General features: G+C 45.9%; 1 protein-coding gene across 1 annotated transcript in view; it reads right to left on the reverse strand.

Annotated features, from left to right (window-relative positions):
* KIF28P overlaps nucleotides 1–16,752 on the reverse strand; it is a 79,569-nt gene that overhangs the window by 30,122 nt on the left and 32,695 nt on the right. The window contains 6 exon segments of the mRNA XM_012001235.1: nucleotides 319–382; nucleotides 384–428; nucleotides 6,761–6,793; nucleotides 6,795–6,910; nucleotides 9,232–9,456; nucleotides 14,881–14,916. Coding sequence (XP_011856625.1) covers nucleotides 319–382; nucleotides 384–428; nucleotides 6,761–6,793; nucleotides 6,795–6,910; nucleotides 9,232–9,456; nucleotides 14,881–14,916 — 519 coding nt within the window.

Below are 16,752 nucleotides of genomic sequence, written 5' to 3' on the forward strand. Positions count from 1 at the left end.
GGGCGCGGTGGCGGGCACCTGTAGTCCCAGCTACTTGGGAGGCTGAGGCAGGAGAATGGCGGGAACCCGGGAGGCGGAGCTTGCAGTGAGCCGAGATCGTACCACTGCACTCCAGTCTGGGCGACAGAGCGAGACTCCGTCTCAAAAAAAAACAAAAACAAAAACAAAAAAAAATTAAAAAAAATTGCTAGGCTAGGTCAATACGAAGTACTATATTATATTACAGGTGTGTTGGGAATAATTTTAATCCCAACAGCAACAACAATAACAACTACAATAGCAGAATCAGTGTAAAACGTTGTAAGAAAGGTATTTTACCAGAGCGGTTCTGCTCTTCCCGCCCAGAGCTGACTGGAGCGGTTTGGTCAAAACAGAATCTCTATGGAACGTGCAAGACCTTCTTCCCCACGGCTGCATCAGCCAGAGCACTGGAAGAAAAAGAAATGCAAGACAGAGAAAAAGAAGGCCTCAAGAAGAAATCCGCCTTCCTTTGGGATACGTCGGACACAGCTCTCAAATCCCCTCTTTGGCCCCATAAGCCTGATGACTATATCCAATAGTGGAGATGCCTTCTGTCGTCAGTGCTGGAGTAATCTAGCTAAACACCGGCCTGACTCCTCCAAAATCAGCCCTGGAGAAGCCATAACCTAGAGGAGGAAGCCCAGGTCTGAGGAACAAACCACCCAAAGCTGCGAGGAAAACCTGAAGAGCCTGCAGGTTACTGTAAGTTTGTGTGCAGAGGAGGAGCTGCAGTTCAAGGAAGGAGGTGCCAGGCCTGGCAGTGTGCAGATAGGTGTGGGGGGTAGTTTTAGGGCCTTTTCTTGCCTCTCTCATGCTGCCTTAAGATCCCATAAAGTTAGGACCTCATCTGACTATAGCCTCAGGATAGGAGTGAATGAGAAGCACCTGCCCAGCTCCAGTGGCCACAAAGAAAGCAGTGTCGGCACTGAAGAGAGTGGGGAAGCATGCAGGGAGATCCCGCGTGTGAGAAATTATAACCACAAACCGGCCGGGCACGGTGGCTCAGCCTATAATCCTGTAATCCCAGTACTTTGGGAGGCCGAGGTGGGCAGATCACTTGTGGTCAGGAGTTCAAGACCAGCCTGGCCAACACGCGAAACCCTGTCTATATTAAAAATACAAACATTAGCCAGGTGTGTTGGGGGCACCTGTAATCCCAGCTAGTCGGAAGGCTGAGGCAGGAGAACTGCTTGAAACCAGGAGGTGGAGGTGGAGGTGAGCAGAGATTGCACCACTGCCTGGGTAACAGATTGTCTCAAAAAAAAAAAAAAAAAAAAAAGTAAAAAGAAAAAGAAAAAAATTATAACCACAAATGGAAACCTATAAAATTCATCTAGCAGATTTGGAAAAGAAACAAAATGATTTTTTTTAGGAAGGAAGAAATATAATAATTAAAAACATGATGGACAAGTTTAACAGCAAATTAGACACCGCCTAGTTGGAATTAGTGAACTGAATAGTTCTGAATAAATTATTCCGATTGCAGCCCAGTGACACAGATGAGAAACAAGAGAGGGAGTTTAGGAGCCACAGAGGACAGAGTTAGATCCCCCAAGTAGTCTAACTGAAGTCCTAGAAGCGAGGAAGAAATGGGAGATAAAGCTGGAAGAGGAGACAGATATTTTATTGTAAAACATCATTGTAGGGAATGGCATTTTATGTTGCAGACTTCACGTTTTTTCAGTCTGAAATACAATGAAAAGAACCACTTAAGGCCAGGCGCGGTGGCTCACGCCTGTAATCTCAACACTTTGGGAGGCCGAGGCGGGCGGATCACCGTAGGTCAGGAGTTCGAGACCAGCCTGGCCAACATGGTGAAACCCCATCTCTACTAAAAATACAGAAAATAGCCGGCTGCGGTGGCAGGTGCCTGTAATCCCAGCTACTCCAGAGGCTAAGGGTGGAGAATTGCTTGAACCAGGGAGGTGGAGGTTGCAGTGAGCTGAGATCACGCCACTGCACTCCAGCATAGGCGACAAGAGCAAAACTCCGTCTCAAAAAAAAAAAAAGGGAGGTGATAGGTGAGAGATAGTGGCTGAGGATTTCCCAGAACTGATGAAAATCACTACTCTGACTGGATGCTGTGGCTCACATCTGTAATCCCAGCACTTTGGGAGGCCAAAGTGGGCAGATCACGAGGTCAGGAGTTCGAGACCAGCCTGGCCCACATGGTGAAACCCCATCTCTACTAAAAATACAAAAAAATTAGCTGGGTGTGGTGGTGCACACCGATAGTCCCAGCTACTCAGGAGGCTGAGGCAGGAGAATCCTTTGAACCCAGGAGGCGGAGGTTGCAGTGAGCCAAGATTGTGCCATTGCATTCCAGCCTGGGCAGACTCTGTCTCAAAAAAAAAAAAAAAAAAAAAATCACTACTCCATAAAGTCATGAGGGCCCCAAGGGATTCCAAAGAGGAGGAAAAGAAATAGGTTTACACTCAGATGCAACAACATAGTGAAGCTGGAGAACACCAAAAATAGAGAGAAAAGCTTAAAAGCAGCTAGGGGAGAAAAGACAGATTGTCTTCAAGAAAAAGCAGTTAGATAACCGGTTGACAATAGGAGAATGCTTTCTGTGCAGAAAGAAAATACTACCCACCTAAAATTCCATACCCAGCACAAATGTCTTTTTAAGAATGAGGTGGCTGGGTGCAGTGGCTCACATTTGTAATCCCAGCACTCTGGGAGACCAAGGTGTGAGCGTAGCTTGAGCTTAGGAGTTCGAGACCAGCCTGGGCACTGTGGAGAAACCCTGTCTCTACAAAAAAATACAAAAATTATCTGGATGTGGTAGAACATGCCTGTGGTTCCAACTACCTGGGAGGCTGAGGTGGGAGGATTGCTTGAGCCTGGGGGTGTGGAGGCTGGAGTGAGCTGTGATTGTGCCACTGCACTCCAGCTTGGGTGACAGAGTGAGACCCTGTCTCAAAAAAAATAAAAGAATGAGGTAAAAATAAAGATATTTCAACCTAACAAAAACAGACTGCCACCAGCAGATCATCACTAGGGGAAACCCTAAATAACACACTTCAACCAGAAGGAAACTGACCTGAGAGAGCAGCTCTGAGGTATAAGAATAAATACATTTTTAAAAGATAAAGTGAATGAACACTGTGTAAAATAGTGACAACGTCTTCTGGGGTGAAGGAAGAATTGAAATACATAACAAAGAAAAAATATGTAACCATCACATGTAGGATGAAGATTCTTGTATTATCCAGGAGGATTTATTACATTTAGACTTTGACCACAGATTTAAGAGCCAAGAAACAGAGTTAGGTCTACATTGGCCGGGCACAGTGGCTCACACCTGTAATCCCAGCACTTTGGCAGGCCGAGGAGGGAGAATCACTTGAGCTCAGGAGTTCGAGACCAACCTAGGCAACATGGTGAAACCCCATCTCTACAAAAGCTACAAAAATTAGCTGGGCATGGTGGTGAATGCTGTAATCCCAGCTACTCAGAAGGCTGAGGCAGGAATGTCGCTTGAGCTTGGAAGGCAGAGGTTGTAGTGAGTGGAGTTCGCACCATTGCACTCCAGTCTGGGTGACAGAGCAAGACTCTGTCTCAAAAAAAAAAAAAAAAGTGAAAAGCATATATCGAACTTTGATATGACAGAGGTAGCATAGACGATCATTGGGAGAAGGAGGGACTACTCAACACATGGAACTGGAAAGATTGGTAATCTATAAGGAAAAAGGATGAAAAGCATGCCTACCTTACATCATACACAGAAATCAACTCAGGATGGATAGGAACTTAAATGTAATACAGGTAGTTACCTTTCTAACTCTAATTTTCTTTTTCTTTTTTTTTTTGAGAGAGTCTCGCTCTGTCGCCCAGGCTGGAGTGCAGTGGCCGGATCTCGGCTCACTGCAAGCTCTGCGTCCCGAGTTTACACCATTCTCCTGCCTCAGCCTCCCGAGTAGCTGGGACTACAGGCACCCGCCACCTCGCCCGGATAATTTTTTTTATATTTTTAGTAGAGACGGGGTTTCACCGTGTTAGCCAGGATGGTCTCGATCTCTTGACCTCGTGATCCGCCCGCCTCAGCCTCCCAAAGTGCTGGGATTACAGGCATGAGCCACCGGGCCCGGCCTTCTAATTTTCTTAAACAGGAAACAAATGCAAAACGTAAACCATAACCATAACTTCTGCTCATCAACAAACACCTTAAAGTGGAAAGACAAGCTAACTGGGAGAGATACTTTTAATACATTTACCTGAGAAAAGAATAATAAATCTGTAAAGAATGCCTACAAGTCAATACAAAGGCAATAACTCAAGAGAATGATAGGAAAAAAAAAGTAACAGGCATTGCAAAAGGAAGTACATTGCTAAGAAGCATATCAAGATGCTTAAACTCATTAGTAACCAGGAACATCAAGACCATAGTAAGATTTATTTGCACCAACTTAATTGGTAAATATAAAGAAATCTGATAATACCAAGTCTTAGAAAAGATGTAGATCAATCCGATATCTAATACATTGCTGCTGGGAATTAAATTGGTCCAACTATTTTGGAAAAGTCTGTTAACATCTTTCAAAATTGGGTATTCATATACCTTAGAACCCAACAATTTTAGTTATTTGTCTATATGCAAACTTTAATACAGTCACACATCCCATAACCATGTGGTGGTCAACCACAGACTGTACACACAGCAGTGATGAAACCACCATATTTTTACTGTATCTTTTCTATGTTTAGATATACAAGTACTTACTGTTATGTTACAGTTGCCTACGATATTCAGCCCAGTTACATGCTGTACTGCGGTATAAGCACAGCTGGGAGCAATCTTTTATAACAAAGAGCCTGGTGCTCTGCAGGCAACGCCGTCGCCATCGAGGTTTGTGTAAGTACACTCTCTGATGTCTACACAACAAAATCGCCTACTGATGCATTTCTGAGAACATATCCCCACTGGATTTTTGTTAGTTTTGTTTGTTTTGAGCCAGGGCCTCACTGTGTCACCCAGCCTGGAGTGCAGTGGCATAATCAGAGCTCACTGCAGCCTCTGCCTCCTGGACTCAGGTGATCGCCCACCTCAGCCTCCTGAGTAACTGGGATTACAGGCAGGCACCACCACGTCTGGCTAATTTAAAAAAATTTTTTGAGATGAGGTTTTGCCACGTTACCCATGGTGGTCTCAACTTCCTTGGCTCAAGTGATCCACCCACGCTGGCCTCCATACTGCCATTGTTTTTTTGTTGTTGTTGCGTTTTTTTGTTTTGTTTTGTTTTGACACTGTGTTTCACTCTTGTCACCCAGGCTGGAGTACAATGGTGCCATCTCGGCTCACTGCAACCTCCACCTCCCCGGTTCAAGTGATTCTCCTGCCTCAGCCTCCCGAGTAGCTGGGATTATAGGCATGTACCACCATGCCCAGCTAATTTTGTATTTTTAGCAGAGACAGGGTTTCTACCTGTTGGTCAGGCTGATCTTGAACTCCTGACCTCAGGTGATCCGCCTGCCTTGGCCTCCCAAAGTGCTGGGATTACAGGCGTGAGCCACCTTGTCCGGCCGATATCCCCATTGTTAAGCGATGCATGACGGTGTTAATACCCAATGATTTGCACAGGAATGCTCATAATAGCACTACTTATAATAGCAAAAAACAAACTGGGGACAATCAAAATGCCAGTCAGGGAATGAATAAATTGTGGCATATTCCCACAGCGGAATCCTATGCAACAATGAAAAACAACGATTGCTCCACGCAACAACGTGGAAGAATCTCATAGACAATGTTCAGTGAAAGAATGGAAAACTCACTCTAGGTACAGCATCATGTGGATAGATACTGTTAATACCGTTGAGTCTAAAAGCAAGTCCTCGCAGTCCTACTCCTGCCTACATGCCCAAGAGAAATGAGTGACTATTTTCCCCAAAATACACGTATAAAAACATTCACAGCAACTTTATAACAGCCCAAACCTGGAAATAAGCTAAATGCCCCTCAATTGGAGAATGGATAAGTAAATTATGAGACATTCACACATTGATATATTGTATAACAATGAAAATAATAACTGATACATGAAACAACTTTGATTAATATCATAGACGCAATCCTTGGTGAAAGAAGCCAGATGGTTAAGCCGGTGACCTCATAAAAATGATTGCATTTATACGAAAATCACTACAATTAGGCAAATCTAATCCACAATGACAAAGGTCCATTTCTTCTGGTGGGAGTGTCAACCGGGAGGGAGTATGAAGAGCTGTGTGGGTTTTGGAAATGTGTTATACTCTGATCTGGATGATAATGACGGAGGTATATACATCTATAAAAACTTATGTGCTGAACGCGTAGGATTTGTGTACTTTACTGTAGTTTATACCTTAATGAGAAAAGTTTTTAAAGTTCCAGAAGACAAAATGGAATTTCACCCTTTTTATAAAGTTCAGAAATGAGAGTTACTAAACAATAATATTCACATGTGATAAAACTAGGAAGGAGAGAGCTGAGCGGGGAGAGAACATAAAATTCAAGATGATGGTTACCTCCAAGGGGAGCATAGGAGAGGAACACCAACAATTCTTGGGTTGGATGGCAGTTGTATCAGTGTTACTCTATTTAAAAATAAAGTAATTGGTTTAAAATAAAATATGGAGGCCACCCAGGCATGAGCCAGTGACACCAGCGGATCATGCACCAAGGGTTATCATTAATCCAGTTTTTCATACCTGAGGTCGTTTTTATAACACAAATACCGGTCCACTGATGATTTACCTGATAACATTTCCCAAATTGGTTAAACTTAACGCGTGATCCTTCCCTCAGTCTGTCTCCTTCAGATCCTGAAGATTTCTGCCTCTCACTTCCTGCAAGGTCCACCAAATTAATGCTGGATTGTTTGGTGAGGTCTCTTTCTAGGAAAACCTGGAGAAAAGCATCACAGGTCATGCCACAATATTAGGGAGGTGGCAGGCTGCATGGGCGGGCACTCCCCTTGACATGTAAAGTGGTCTTTTTTTTTTTTTTTTGAAACAGTCTTGCTCTGTCTCCCAGACTCCCAGGCTGAAGTGCAGTGGCATGATCTTGGCTCACTGCAACCTCCACCTCCCAGGTTCAAGTGATTCTCCTGCCTCAGCCTCCTGAGTAGCTGAGACTACAGGCACCTGCCACCACAGCTGGCTAATTTTCGTATCCTTAGTAGAGATGGGGTTTCACCATATTGTACAGGCCGGTCTCAAACTCTTGACCTCAAGCGATCCACCCACCTCAACCTCCCAAAGTGCTGGAATTACAGGCGTGAGCCACCGCGCCTGGCCTTAAATGGTTGTTTTCATTGTATTTCAGACTGAAAAAACAAAATCCGCAACATAAAATGCCATTCCCTACAATAACATTTTACAATAAAATATCTCAGTCTCCTCTTCCCATTCTGTAAATCTCCTTTCCAGTAAAACGCTAGATACCGATTAGTGCTCCATTATTTCTATGATCAATAAATTCTTAATAGAAATCACTGTGAAATATGCAAAATAAGTAGCTCTTCAGGACTGTGTGGTCATGTGGAAAGAACATGTACTTCAGGATCCTACAGATTCCTTTGCAGCCTCCGTGACTTTGTGCAAACGACTTATCTTTTCAGAGTTTCAACTTTCACAGTGGCAAACCAGTGATAGGAACACATTCCTGAGATGTTATGAGGGTTAAAGATCATAGAGGTGATGGTTGTAGCACATGCCTGGCACACAATATCAGGTGTTAATATCACTACTGATCCCAATATACAGAGTACGGTGCTAACTCTCTTCACTCCTTTTTTCCTAGCTAATTTCTTCACTTGCCCCTAAAATACCAAGTTAAAAAAATATCAGGGCAAACCATATATAAAGTTGGTGAATTTTACTAACATTGTGAAATCAAGTGAATAGTACTTAAAAGTTTACAAAGTTCCTTCAAATGCAGTATCTTATTCAAGCTTCCTGACATTACTGCAAGGAGAGTATCTCGTCTCATCTTACAGAAGAGGAAACTGAGGCTCAGAGGTTATTTCCCAAAGGCTTAGAGCTGGTGAACAGAGGTGTCCAGACTTGAACACAGTCCCGTGCTTTCCCCTTATTCCTGCATAGAACGAGATTCTTTTCATGGATTACTGTTCTATTACTGGTACTAAGACTTAGGGGACAGAGGTGGTAGGATCATAGCTACATGTAACATTGACCCAGGATTTGTGAATAGCCATTTCTAGATCAAACTGGTGGCACTGTAGAGATCACTCTCTGATGTCCACCGAGGTACCGGTGTGGAGGATCAAAGTGGGCTCTAGTTGATCTAAGATTCTAGTTAGTGGAATGCTACATGCACTGCTTGGTTCCTAAGAACTTACTGGGTGCGGCCGGGCGCGGTGGCTCATGCCTGTAATCCCAGCACTTTGGGAGGCCAAGGTGGGCAGGTCACCTGAGGTCGGGAGTTCAAGACCAGCCTGACCAACATGGAGAAACCCCGTCTCTACTAAAAATACAAAATTAGCCAGGCATGATGGTGCACGCCAGTGATCCCAGCTACTCAGGAGGCTGTGGCAGGAGAATCGCTTGAGCCTGGGAGGCGGAGGTTGCAGTGAGCCGAGATCATGCCATTGCACTCCAGCCTGGGCAACAAGAGCAAAACTCCGTTTCAAAAAACAAAAAAACAAAAAAACTTGATGCATCCACGCATGGAAAGGGTACTTCAGTACCTGGCAGTCCTCAGGCTTGTGGGTCTGAATGCTGGTCTCACGGTGGTAATGAACAGATGTGTTGCTGATGCAGTTCTCCAGGATAAACCATGGAGACACTCTCATACCTTCACAATTTGCTCCTTGATCAAATTGGGGTCAAAGCTTATTTCTCCAAGCCCTGGAATGTACTTGAGGGAAAACAGCTCTTAGTCCTATGGGGCCCTTTGGGGCTCTGATAGGCTCACTTAGGCTGGGTGGGGTGTGACCATTGAGGTGGGAGGGAGGCAGGAAAAGGGCACACATGTCCCCTTTTCCTGTTTCTGGCTCTATATGCTGTGGTTGGAAGAGCCACCTTCATCCATAGGTCAAATCTGCAGGATCCTATAATACCCACCAACCCATTATGCCAGGGGGAGCCTTCCGCAGAGCAGCCTTGTGTGGAGATCCCACCAGGGGGAGCCTTCCGCAGGGGCAGCCTTCCTCCCAGAGCGGCGTTTTCTGGAGATGGGGACAGCGGTGTCCACTCGGCTCTCACCTGCTTGAACTGGATGGTGATGACCAGGTGGGACCGGCTGCTGCTGGCATTCATGTTGGTCGAAACCGTGGTCCTTATTTTTGTTCCTTGTTCCATCAGCCTTTCAATTTGGGCATAGTTCTGACAGGGCACCAACTTCAGGCCTTCCACGTATAAGCCCAGCTGTTGATCTTCCCTTACTCTGAGCCCACCAGGTTTTTTGGTTCTGGACAGTAAATCTCTTATCTATAGAAAATAGAACAAATAATGTAAACTTCAGGAAGGCAGGGGTTGTTGTTTACTTCACTTCTGCATCTCTGCCTATATAGATGCTCAATAATAGTTATTGGATGAATGGATAAATTTCTGTAGGTATTTCATAATTTAGCAAAGTAAGAAATAGGGAAATTGCAAGCAAAAGGATAGGAAGACTGCCGTAATTAGTGAAGTCAGAAGCAAGCTTCCACTGGAGACAGAGTTTTGCTTTGGTTGCCCAGGCTGGAGTGCAATGGCGTGATCTCAGCTCACCGCAACCTCCGCCTCCCGGGTTCAAGCGATTCTCCTGCCTCAGCCTCGCAAGTAGCTCAGGTTATAGGCATGCGCCATCATGCCTGGCTACTTCTTGTATTTTTAGTAGAGACAGGGTTTTACCATGTGGGCCAGGCTAGTATCAAACTCCTGACCTCAGGTGATCTGCCTGCCTCCGCCTCCCAAAGTGCTGGGATTACAGGCGTGAGCCACCGTGCCTGGCCGGCTTTTCTTTTTAAGTTAAAAAAAAAATTTCTTTTATAAATATAGTTTTATTGTTGTCAGGTATATACCTAGACCACTCCAACCAGACTGAGTTCCCTAAGGGTGGGTGTCTTTTTATCAGTGGATCCTCACAGTTCCTGACACAGAGCACGCGCGATGAGCATTGCATGCACAGTGCAACTGGAGCTGGGCTCACACCTGACACTTAGTTCACTGCTCCGGGGGCCGGGGAAGCTGCCTTTGCAGCATGATGAGGTGTGTGAGTAGGTGTCCACAGCGGTCTGTCTATAAATAGGTGCTTCTGAAGTTTTTGCACTTGAACACATTGTTCTCTTATTAACACAAATATTCTCCTGGCAATCTCATTAACTCTATTTCATTAGCAACTCCTTCGCAGATAATATAAAAATAAACCACCATAGCCTCTTTCTAAATTCTGTATTACAAAGTAATGAAGTCTTACTTTACTAAGAACAGTGATAAATAATAAAAGTAATTGGAAGTTAGTAATGTTCAAAGTACCTAATATGCGCAGAAGACACGTTCTGCCTGGGTTAAGTCATGGCACAACAAATACCACTAGCCTGAGACCTCTACTTCCAAGGGAAACTCAGTCTCAACAGTATTTGTGGCCGGGCGCGGTGGCTCACGCCTATAATCCCAGCACTTTGGGAGGCTGAGGCTGGTGGATCGTTAGAGGTCAGGAGTTCAAGACCGGTCTGGCCAACATGGTGAAACCTCATCTCTACTAAAAATACAAAACAAATTAGCCGGGCATGTTGGCGGGCACCTATAGTCCCAGCTACTCAGGAGGCTGCGGCAGGAGAATCACTTGAACCCGGGAGGCAGAGATTGCAGTGAGCTGAGAACACACCACTGCACTCCAGCCTGGGTGACAGAAGAGACTCCATCTCAAAAAAACAAACAAACAAAACCCCAGTATTTGCAACAGCCTAACCAAACCAGAAAATCTGAGTAATTCTTTGGATTTTATTATGGGAGGTTTGTGTGATGATGCTTACACCAGGGCCTTAGGGAAATTCCCATGTCCCCTTACTCTCAAAGCCACTACTAAGAAGGCAAAGCAGAGTCATGCTGTGTCCCAGTCGAGCCGGAGCAGCCTGTGTTACGTGGTGCAGAGAGACCCAGACTGAGAATCAGACCTGGCATCTTAGTCCTGGTTCTGCCTCCAACATGTGAGACCTTTGGAAAGTCTCTGACATTACCAGTGTTCTTCTTCTAGAAGGACAGATTAAATGATCTCTAAGCTCTCCCCGAGCTCGAGCGTCTGTGGCTTTAAGTCCTAGAGTCCAGGCAAGATGGCAGATTGAAGTTTGGGGGAAGCAAAATTAGGATGACAGACATAAGGTGCCGGAGATAAAACATCAAAATGGGGACAACTTCTGCCTTAGCTAGGAAGCCTTTCTGTAATTTCCCCCGTGATAGAAACGATAGGAAGTGGCATATCAGACTGAAGACATGACTGAATCAGGCTTATTAGAAAAACGGCGAGTAAGTGTATCTGGATGGAATAGAAGTACAGGGACTGACAGGGACAGATGCTGGCAGCAGGACCCTCAAGTTATACCTGGAGATCAAGAGTGACGATGGGCCGGGTGCGGTGGCTCCTGCCTGTAATCCTTTGGGAGGCCGAGGCAGGAAGATTACCTGAGGCCAGGAGTTCGAGACCAGCCTGGGCAACATAGTGACACCCTGTCTCCACAATTATTATTATTATTATTATTATTATTATTTTTTTTTTTTTTAGACGGAGTCTCTCCCAGTCTCCCAGGCTGGAGTGCAGTGGCGCGATCTCGGCTCACTGCAAGCTCCGCCTCCCAGGTTCACGCCATTCTCCTGCCTCAGCCTCCGAGTAGCTGGGACTACAGGCACCCGCCACCTCGCCCGGCTAGTTTTTTGTATTTTTAGTAGAGACGGGGTTTCACCGTGTTAGCCAGGATGGTCTCGATCTCCTGACCTCGTGATGCACCCGCCTCGGCCTCCCGAAGTGCTGGGATTACAGGCTTGAGCCACCGCGCCCGGCCTATTTTTTTTTTAATTAGCTGGGCATGGTAGTGTGCGCCTGTAGCTCCAGCTACTTGGAGGCTGAGGTAGGAGGATCACTCGAGCGCAGGAGTTGAAGGTTACGGTGGGTTATGATCGTGCCACTGTACTCCAGCCTGGGCAACAGGCAGAGACCTTGTTTCAAAAAGGAAAGAAAGAGATAAAAAGATCGCCACAACCTTGTCCCTGACCTGGGCCATCGAGAGCCTCCTAACTCCTGCTCTGCTCTGTCTGGCACTCCTTCAAGCCCGGCTTCACTCTGCCGCTGGAGAAACACCTGAAACCCCGATCTGATATTTTACTGCCCCGTTTGGAAGCCTTGCTTGGTTCTCCGTTGACTGCTCATTGAAGGACTTTCCTTCTTGGCAACAATCTTTGGCTTCATCCCCGGATGCTCCCCCTACCCTCAGCAGCCTCATACCCACTCCCGCCACACAGGGTACTTGCCCGCCCCGTAAATGCTAACTTTCATGTGTTAATGGATTTAAAATACCCATCCTGCTGCCGGAAGTGCCGCTATTTCTATCTGCACCTTGCACCCTCACTTCTCTGCCTCGCCAAACTCATAACCCTCTTTCAAGGCCCAGCCTCACTCCTCTGCGGACGGCAGGGAACAGCCGTGGTGGTATTAGCTCCACCCCGGCTTCCAAGCCTCCGCCGGGTGCCGCTCGTGTGCACACATAGCATCGTGTTACTTGCTGCAGTGAGTGTTGCGTCCTCCACTAAGCTGCTCCAGGGCGGGAATCACGTCTTAGGTTTTATTCATCCTCAGAGTCTAGCATTCTGTCTAAAACATTAAGGATATTTAACAGATCTTATTTAATTGGCTGCTGAAAGAACTGACAGAAAAACGAGGCTTGAAAAGGATGTTAGTGTCAGGCCTCTGAGCCCAAGCTACGCCATCATATCCCCTGTGACCTGCACGTATACCTCCAGATGGCCTGAAGTAACTGAAGAACCACAAAAGCAGTGAAAATGGCCTGTTCCTGCCTCAACTGGTGACATTACCTTGTGAAATTCCTTCTCCTGGCTCATCCTGGCTCAAAAGCTCCCCCACTGAGTACCTTGTGACTCCCCCTCCTGCCAGCCAGAGAACAACCCCCTTTAACTGTAATTTTCCACTACCCACCCCAATCCTATAAAACAGCCCCACCCTTATCTCCCTTCACTGACTCTTTTCGGACTCAGCCCGCCTGCACCCAGGTGAAATAAACAGCCGTGTTGCCCACACAAAGCCTGTTTGGTGGTCTCTTCACACGGACAAGAGTGAAACTTAGGATGCCCAATTCTCTGCTTTTGTTGTTGTTGTTTTTTTGAGACGGAGTCTTGCTCTGTCATCCAGGCTGGAGTACAGTGGCGCAATCTTGGCTCACTACGAGCTCCGCCTCCCAGATTCACGCCATTCTCCTGCCTCAGCCTCCTGAGTAGCCTCCTGGGACTACAGGTGCCCGCCACCACACCCGGCTAATTTTTGGTATTTTTTAATAGAGACAGGGTTTTGCCGTGTTAGCCAGGATGGTCTCGATCTCCTGACCTCGTGATCCGCCCGTCTCGGCCTCCCAAAGTGCTGGGATTACAGGCGTGAGCCACCGCGCCCGGCTGCCCGGCCCTGATTCTCTTACTTAGAGATAAGGAACAGAATTCCAGAGAGATGATCATCATGAGTGGCTGTCAGTAGGGGAACCATGGTAAGTTGTCCTCCTCCCCACATTCTTCCCCATAAGAAGCCAGTAGTAAAGGGAGTAAGGTCCAGGGTTTGGGTAGTTTCTGGGGTTCCACTAAAACTACTAGCATATGGCCTCTGATCATAAGAAACCTACAATTATAGGTACATTTGTCAATGTATCCATTCAGCAAGCATCTAGGAAGCACCGATTCTAGACTAAATATTGCATAAGTCCTGTGGATGAAAAAGTATGTGATTATTTGGAAATCACAACTATGTAAATAAAATTTTACAGTACAGTGTAATAAGTGCAAGGGGAAAGGGTAGAATGAAAAAAATGCTGAAGATCTAGCTTTGGATAGGCACTGTGTTAGACATTTAAAAATTTAGTACATCTTCAGATGTAGTGTCTTATTTTAAATTTTCCTTATGAAAATGTAAACTGAGCTCTGAGATAAGATGAGTTTCCAAAGTCACACAGCTAGTAAACAGGAGAGCTGGGCTTTGAAACCATCCTCTTCCGACTCTCCAGGAGCTGGGGAACCACAACCTGTGAGCCGCATTCAGCCCACTGCCTGCTTTTGACCCTTGAGCTCTGAGTGTTTATCACGTTTTTAAATGGCTGAAACAAAAGTACTATTTTGTGACATATGAAAATGATGTAATATTCAAATTTTGTGTCTATAAGTAAAGTTTCATTGAGACACAGACAGTTGCGCCTTCTCCCGTCTCGTCTACGGCTTCTGTTGAACTATGACAGCAGAGTTGAGTGCCTGCAGCAGGGACAGCGTGGCCCCCAAAGCCTGAACTATTGACTACCTGGCCCTTGGCGGGTAAAGTTTGCCAGTCCCTGTACAGTGTCATGCCGGCTAAAGCTACCTGCCTCAGAGCAAGGTGCTGACCTTGAGCTGGATCTTCAAGTTTAGTGGCTTCTTTAAGGACAGAGAAGGGAGAATCGGTGCTCCAGGCAGAGAAAGGATAGATGCGAGAAAGGAGAACATGCTCTGGAAAGGAGGAACAGTTCCATGCGTGAAGAGAAGGGGACGTTGATGAAGTTGGAGAGGTAGGTGGGGCTGGGGAGTTGAGGCCAGGCCAGAGTTTACGGGCAGGACAGGTGACCCTGAGTCCCACAGGTTTGCTGAGCTGCAGAGTCGCCCAGATTTGCATGTCAGAAACATCTCTATTACCTGTTCATTGTAAATTTCCAGCATACTGAACGTAACCTGCATGGAGAAGAGCACACAAAGTAAATATTCTCTTGAAACAGTTATTTTGGGGGCAGAGAAGTGATAGGGAAACAACATAAATGTTGAACAACGGGGAAAAAGCTGATGCTAAATAAAGCAAAGCTCTGTTTCAATGTGCAATATGAGGTTCTCAAATAATGATATGGGGGAAGTTCCTACTATAATTAAAAACAGATATAGGCTGGACGCGGTGGCTCACGCCTGTAATCCCAGAACTTTGGGAGGCTGAGGCAGGCGGATCACTTGAGGTCAGAAGTTTGGGACCAGTGTGGCCAACATGGTGAAACCACATCTCCACTAAAAACACAAAAATTAGCCAGGCGTGGTGGCGGGTGCTTGTAGTCCCAGCTGCTCGGGAGGCTGAGGCAGGAGAGTCACTTGAACCTGGGAGGTGGAGGTTGCAATGAGCTGAGATCGCACCACTGCACTCCAGCCTGGGCGACAGAGTGAGGCTCCATCTCACAAAAATAAAAACAACAACAACAAAAAGATACAAAACAGTAGTACATGTGTTTTGGTCTCGACTGGGGACAGAGAAAGGCTGTTCTTTCATGTTCACGCCCCAATCTGAACATATGTGGAGAGACTGGTCTCCACCCGCCCATGCTCTCCGACTCCTGCTAGCCAACCTCGTACCTCTTAAGCAGGAGTGGGGGACTCTGGATGGCTCTAGTCTAGAGCAAAGGCCTCGAGTACTGGCATTTTCCCACCTCCCCCAAGAGAAAGCTGGCTTGTCTGTCACCCCGCAGTAAGTCTTGCTAGTCAGGCCTTGCAGCCACAGAGCTTCCTGTTAGCTTCCGTATGTCTCATGTTTTTTATTTTTATTTTCCATATGTAATATATCCATGTAAGGGTGTCTCATGTTTAAAAATGAACAAAGGGCCAAGGATTAGCAGACAGAGAAAGCCTGCAATATAGAGAGAGGGGTTAAAACAAACAAGTAGAAAGAAGGAACTCAAGAAACAGACTGAGAGAGTAAAAGGCAATGTTTTTTTCTTTCTTTTCTTTTTTTTTTTTTTTTTTTTTTTTTTGAGGCAGAGTCTCGCACTGTCACCCGGGCTGGAGTGCAGTGGCGCAATCTTGGCTCACTGCAACCTCTGCCTCCCAGGTTCAAGCGATTCTGCTGTCTCAGTCTCCCAAGTAGCTGGGATTACAGGTGCCCACCACCAGGCCCAGCTAATTTTTTTGTATTTTCAGTAGAGACGGGGGTTTCACCATGTTGGCCAGGCTGGTCTCGAACTCCTGACCTTGTGATTCACCTGCCTCGGCCTCCCAAAATGCTGGGATTACAGGTGTGAGCCACCATGCCTAGCATTTTTTTTTTTTTTTTTAAGACAAGGTTCTGCTGTCGCCCAGGCTGGAAATGTAGTGGTATGATCTCAGCTCACTGTAGCCTCAACCGCTGGGCTCAAGCAATTCTCCTGCCTCAGCCTCCTGAGTAGTTGGGACTATAGGATCATGCCACCACGCCCAGCCAACTTTTGTATTTTTAGTAGAGGTGGGATTTTGCCATCTTGCTCAGGCTGGTCTTGAACTCCTGGCCTCAAGTGATATGCCCCCCTCATCCTCTCAAAGTGCTGGGATTACAGGCATGAGTCACCGTGCTCAGCTTAGAAATATTTTTTAAAGCCCTAGAAGTAATAGCCTCAAAGAAAGAATTATACCCATGGAAAAAAAGAGGATTTTATTTGAAAGAACAACCAGAGAATAAAAGAAAGTGCTTGTAAATTAAATTTATGAATGACAGCCAAAATAAAAATGCAGGAGGGTTATAATAACATTAAGGGAAACTTCTAGAATGCAGAATAAAAA

This window comes from Mandrillus leucophaeus, unplaced genomic scaffold, assembly GCF_000951045.1.
Source record: "Mandrillus leucophaeus isolate KB7577 unplaced genomic scaffold, Mleu.le_1.0 Scaffold655, whole genome shotgun sequence".
NCBI lineage: Eukaryota > Metazoa > Chordata > Mammalia > Primates > Cercopithecidae > Mandrillus > Mandrillus leucophaeus.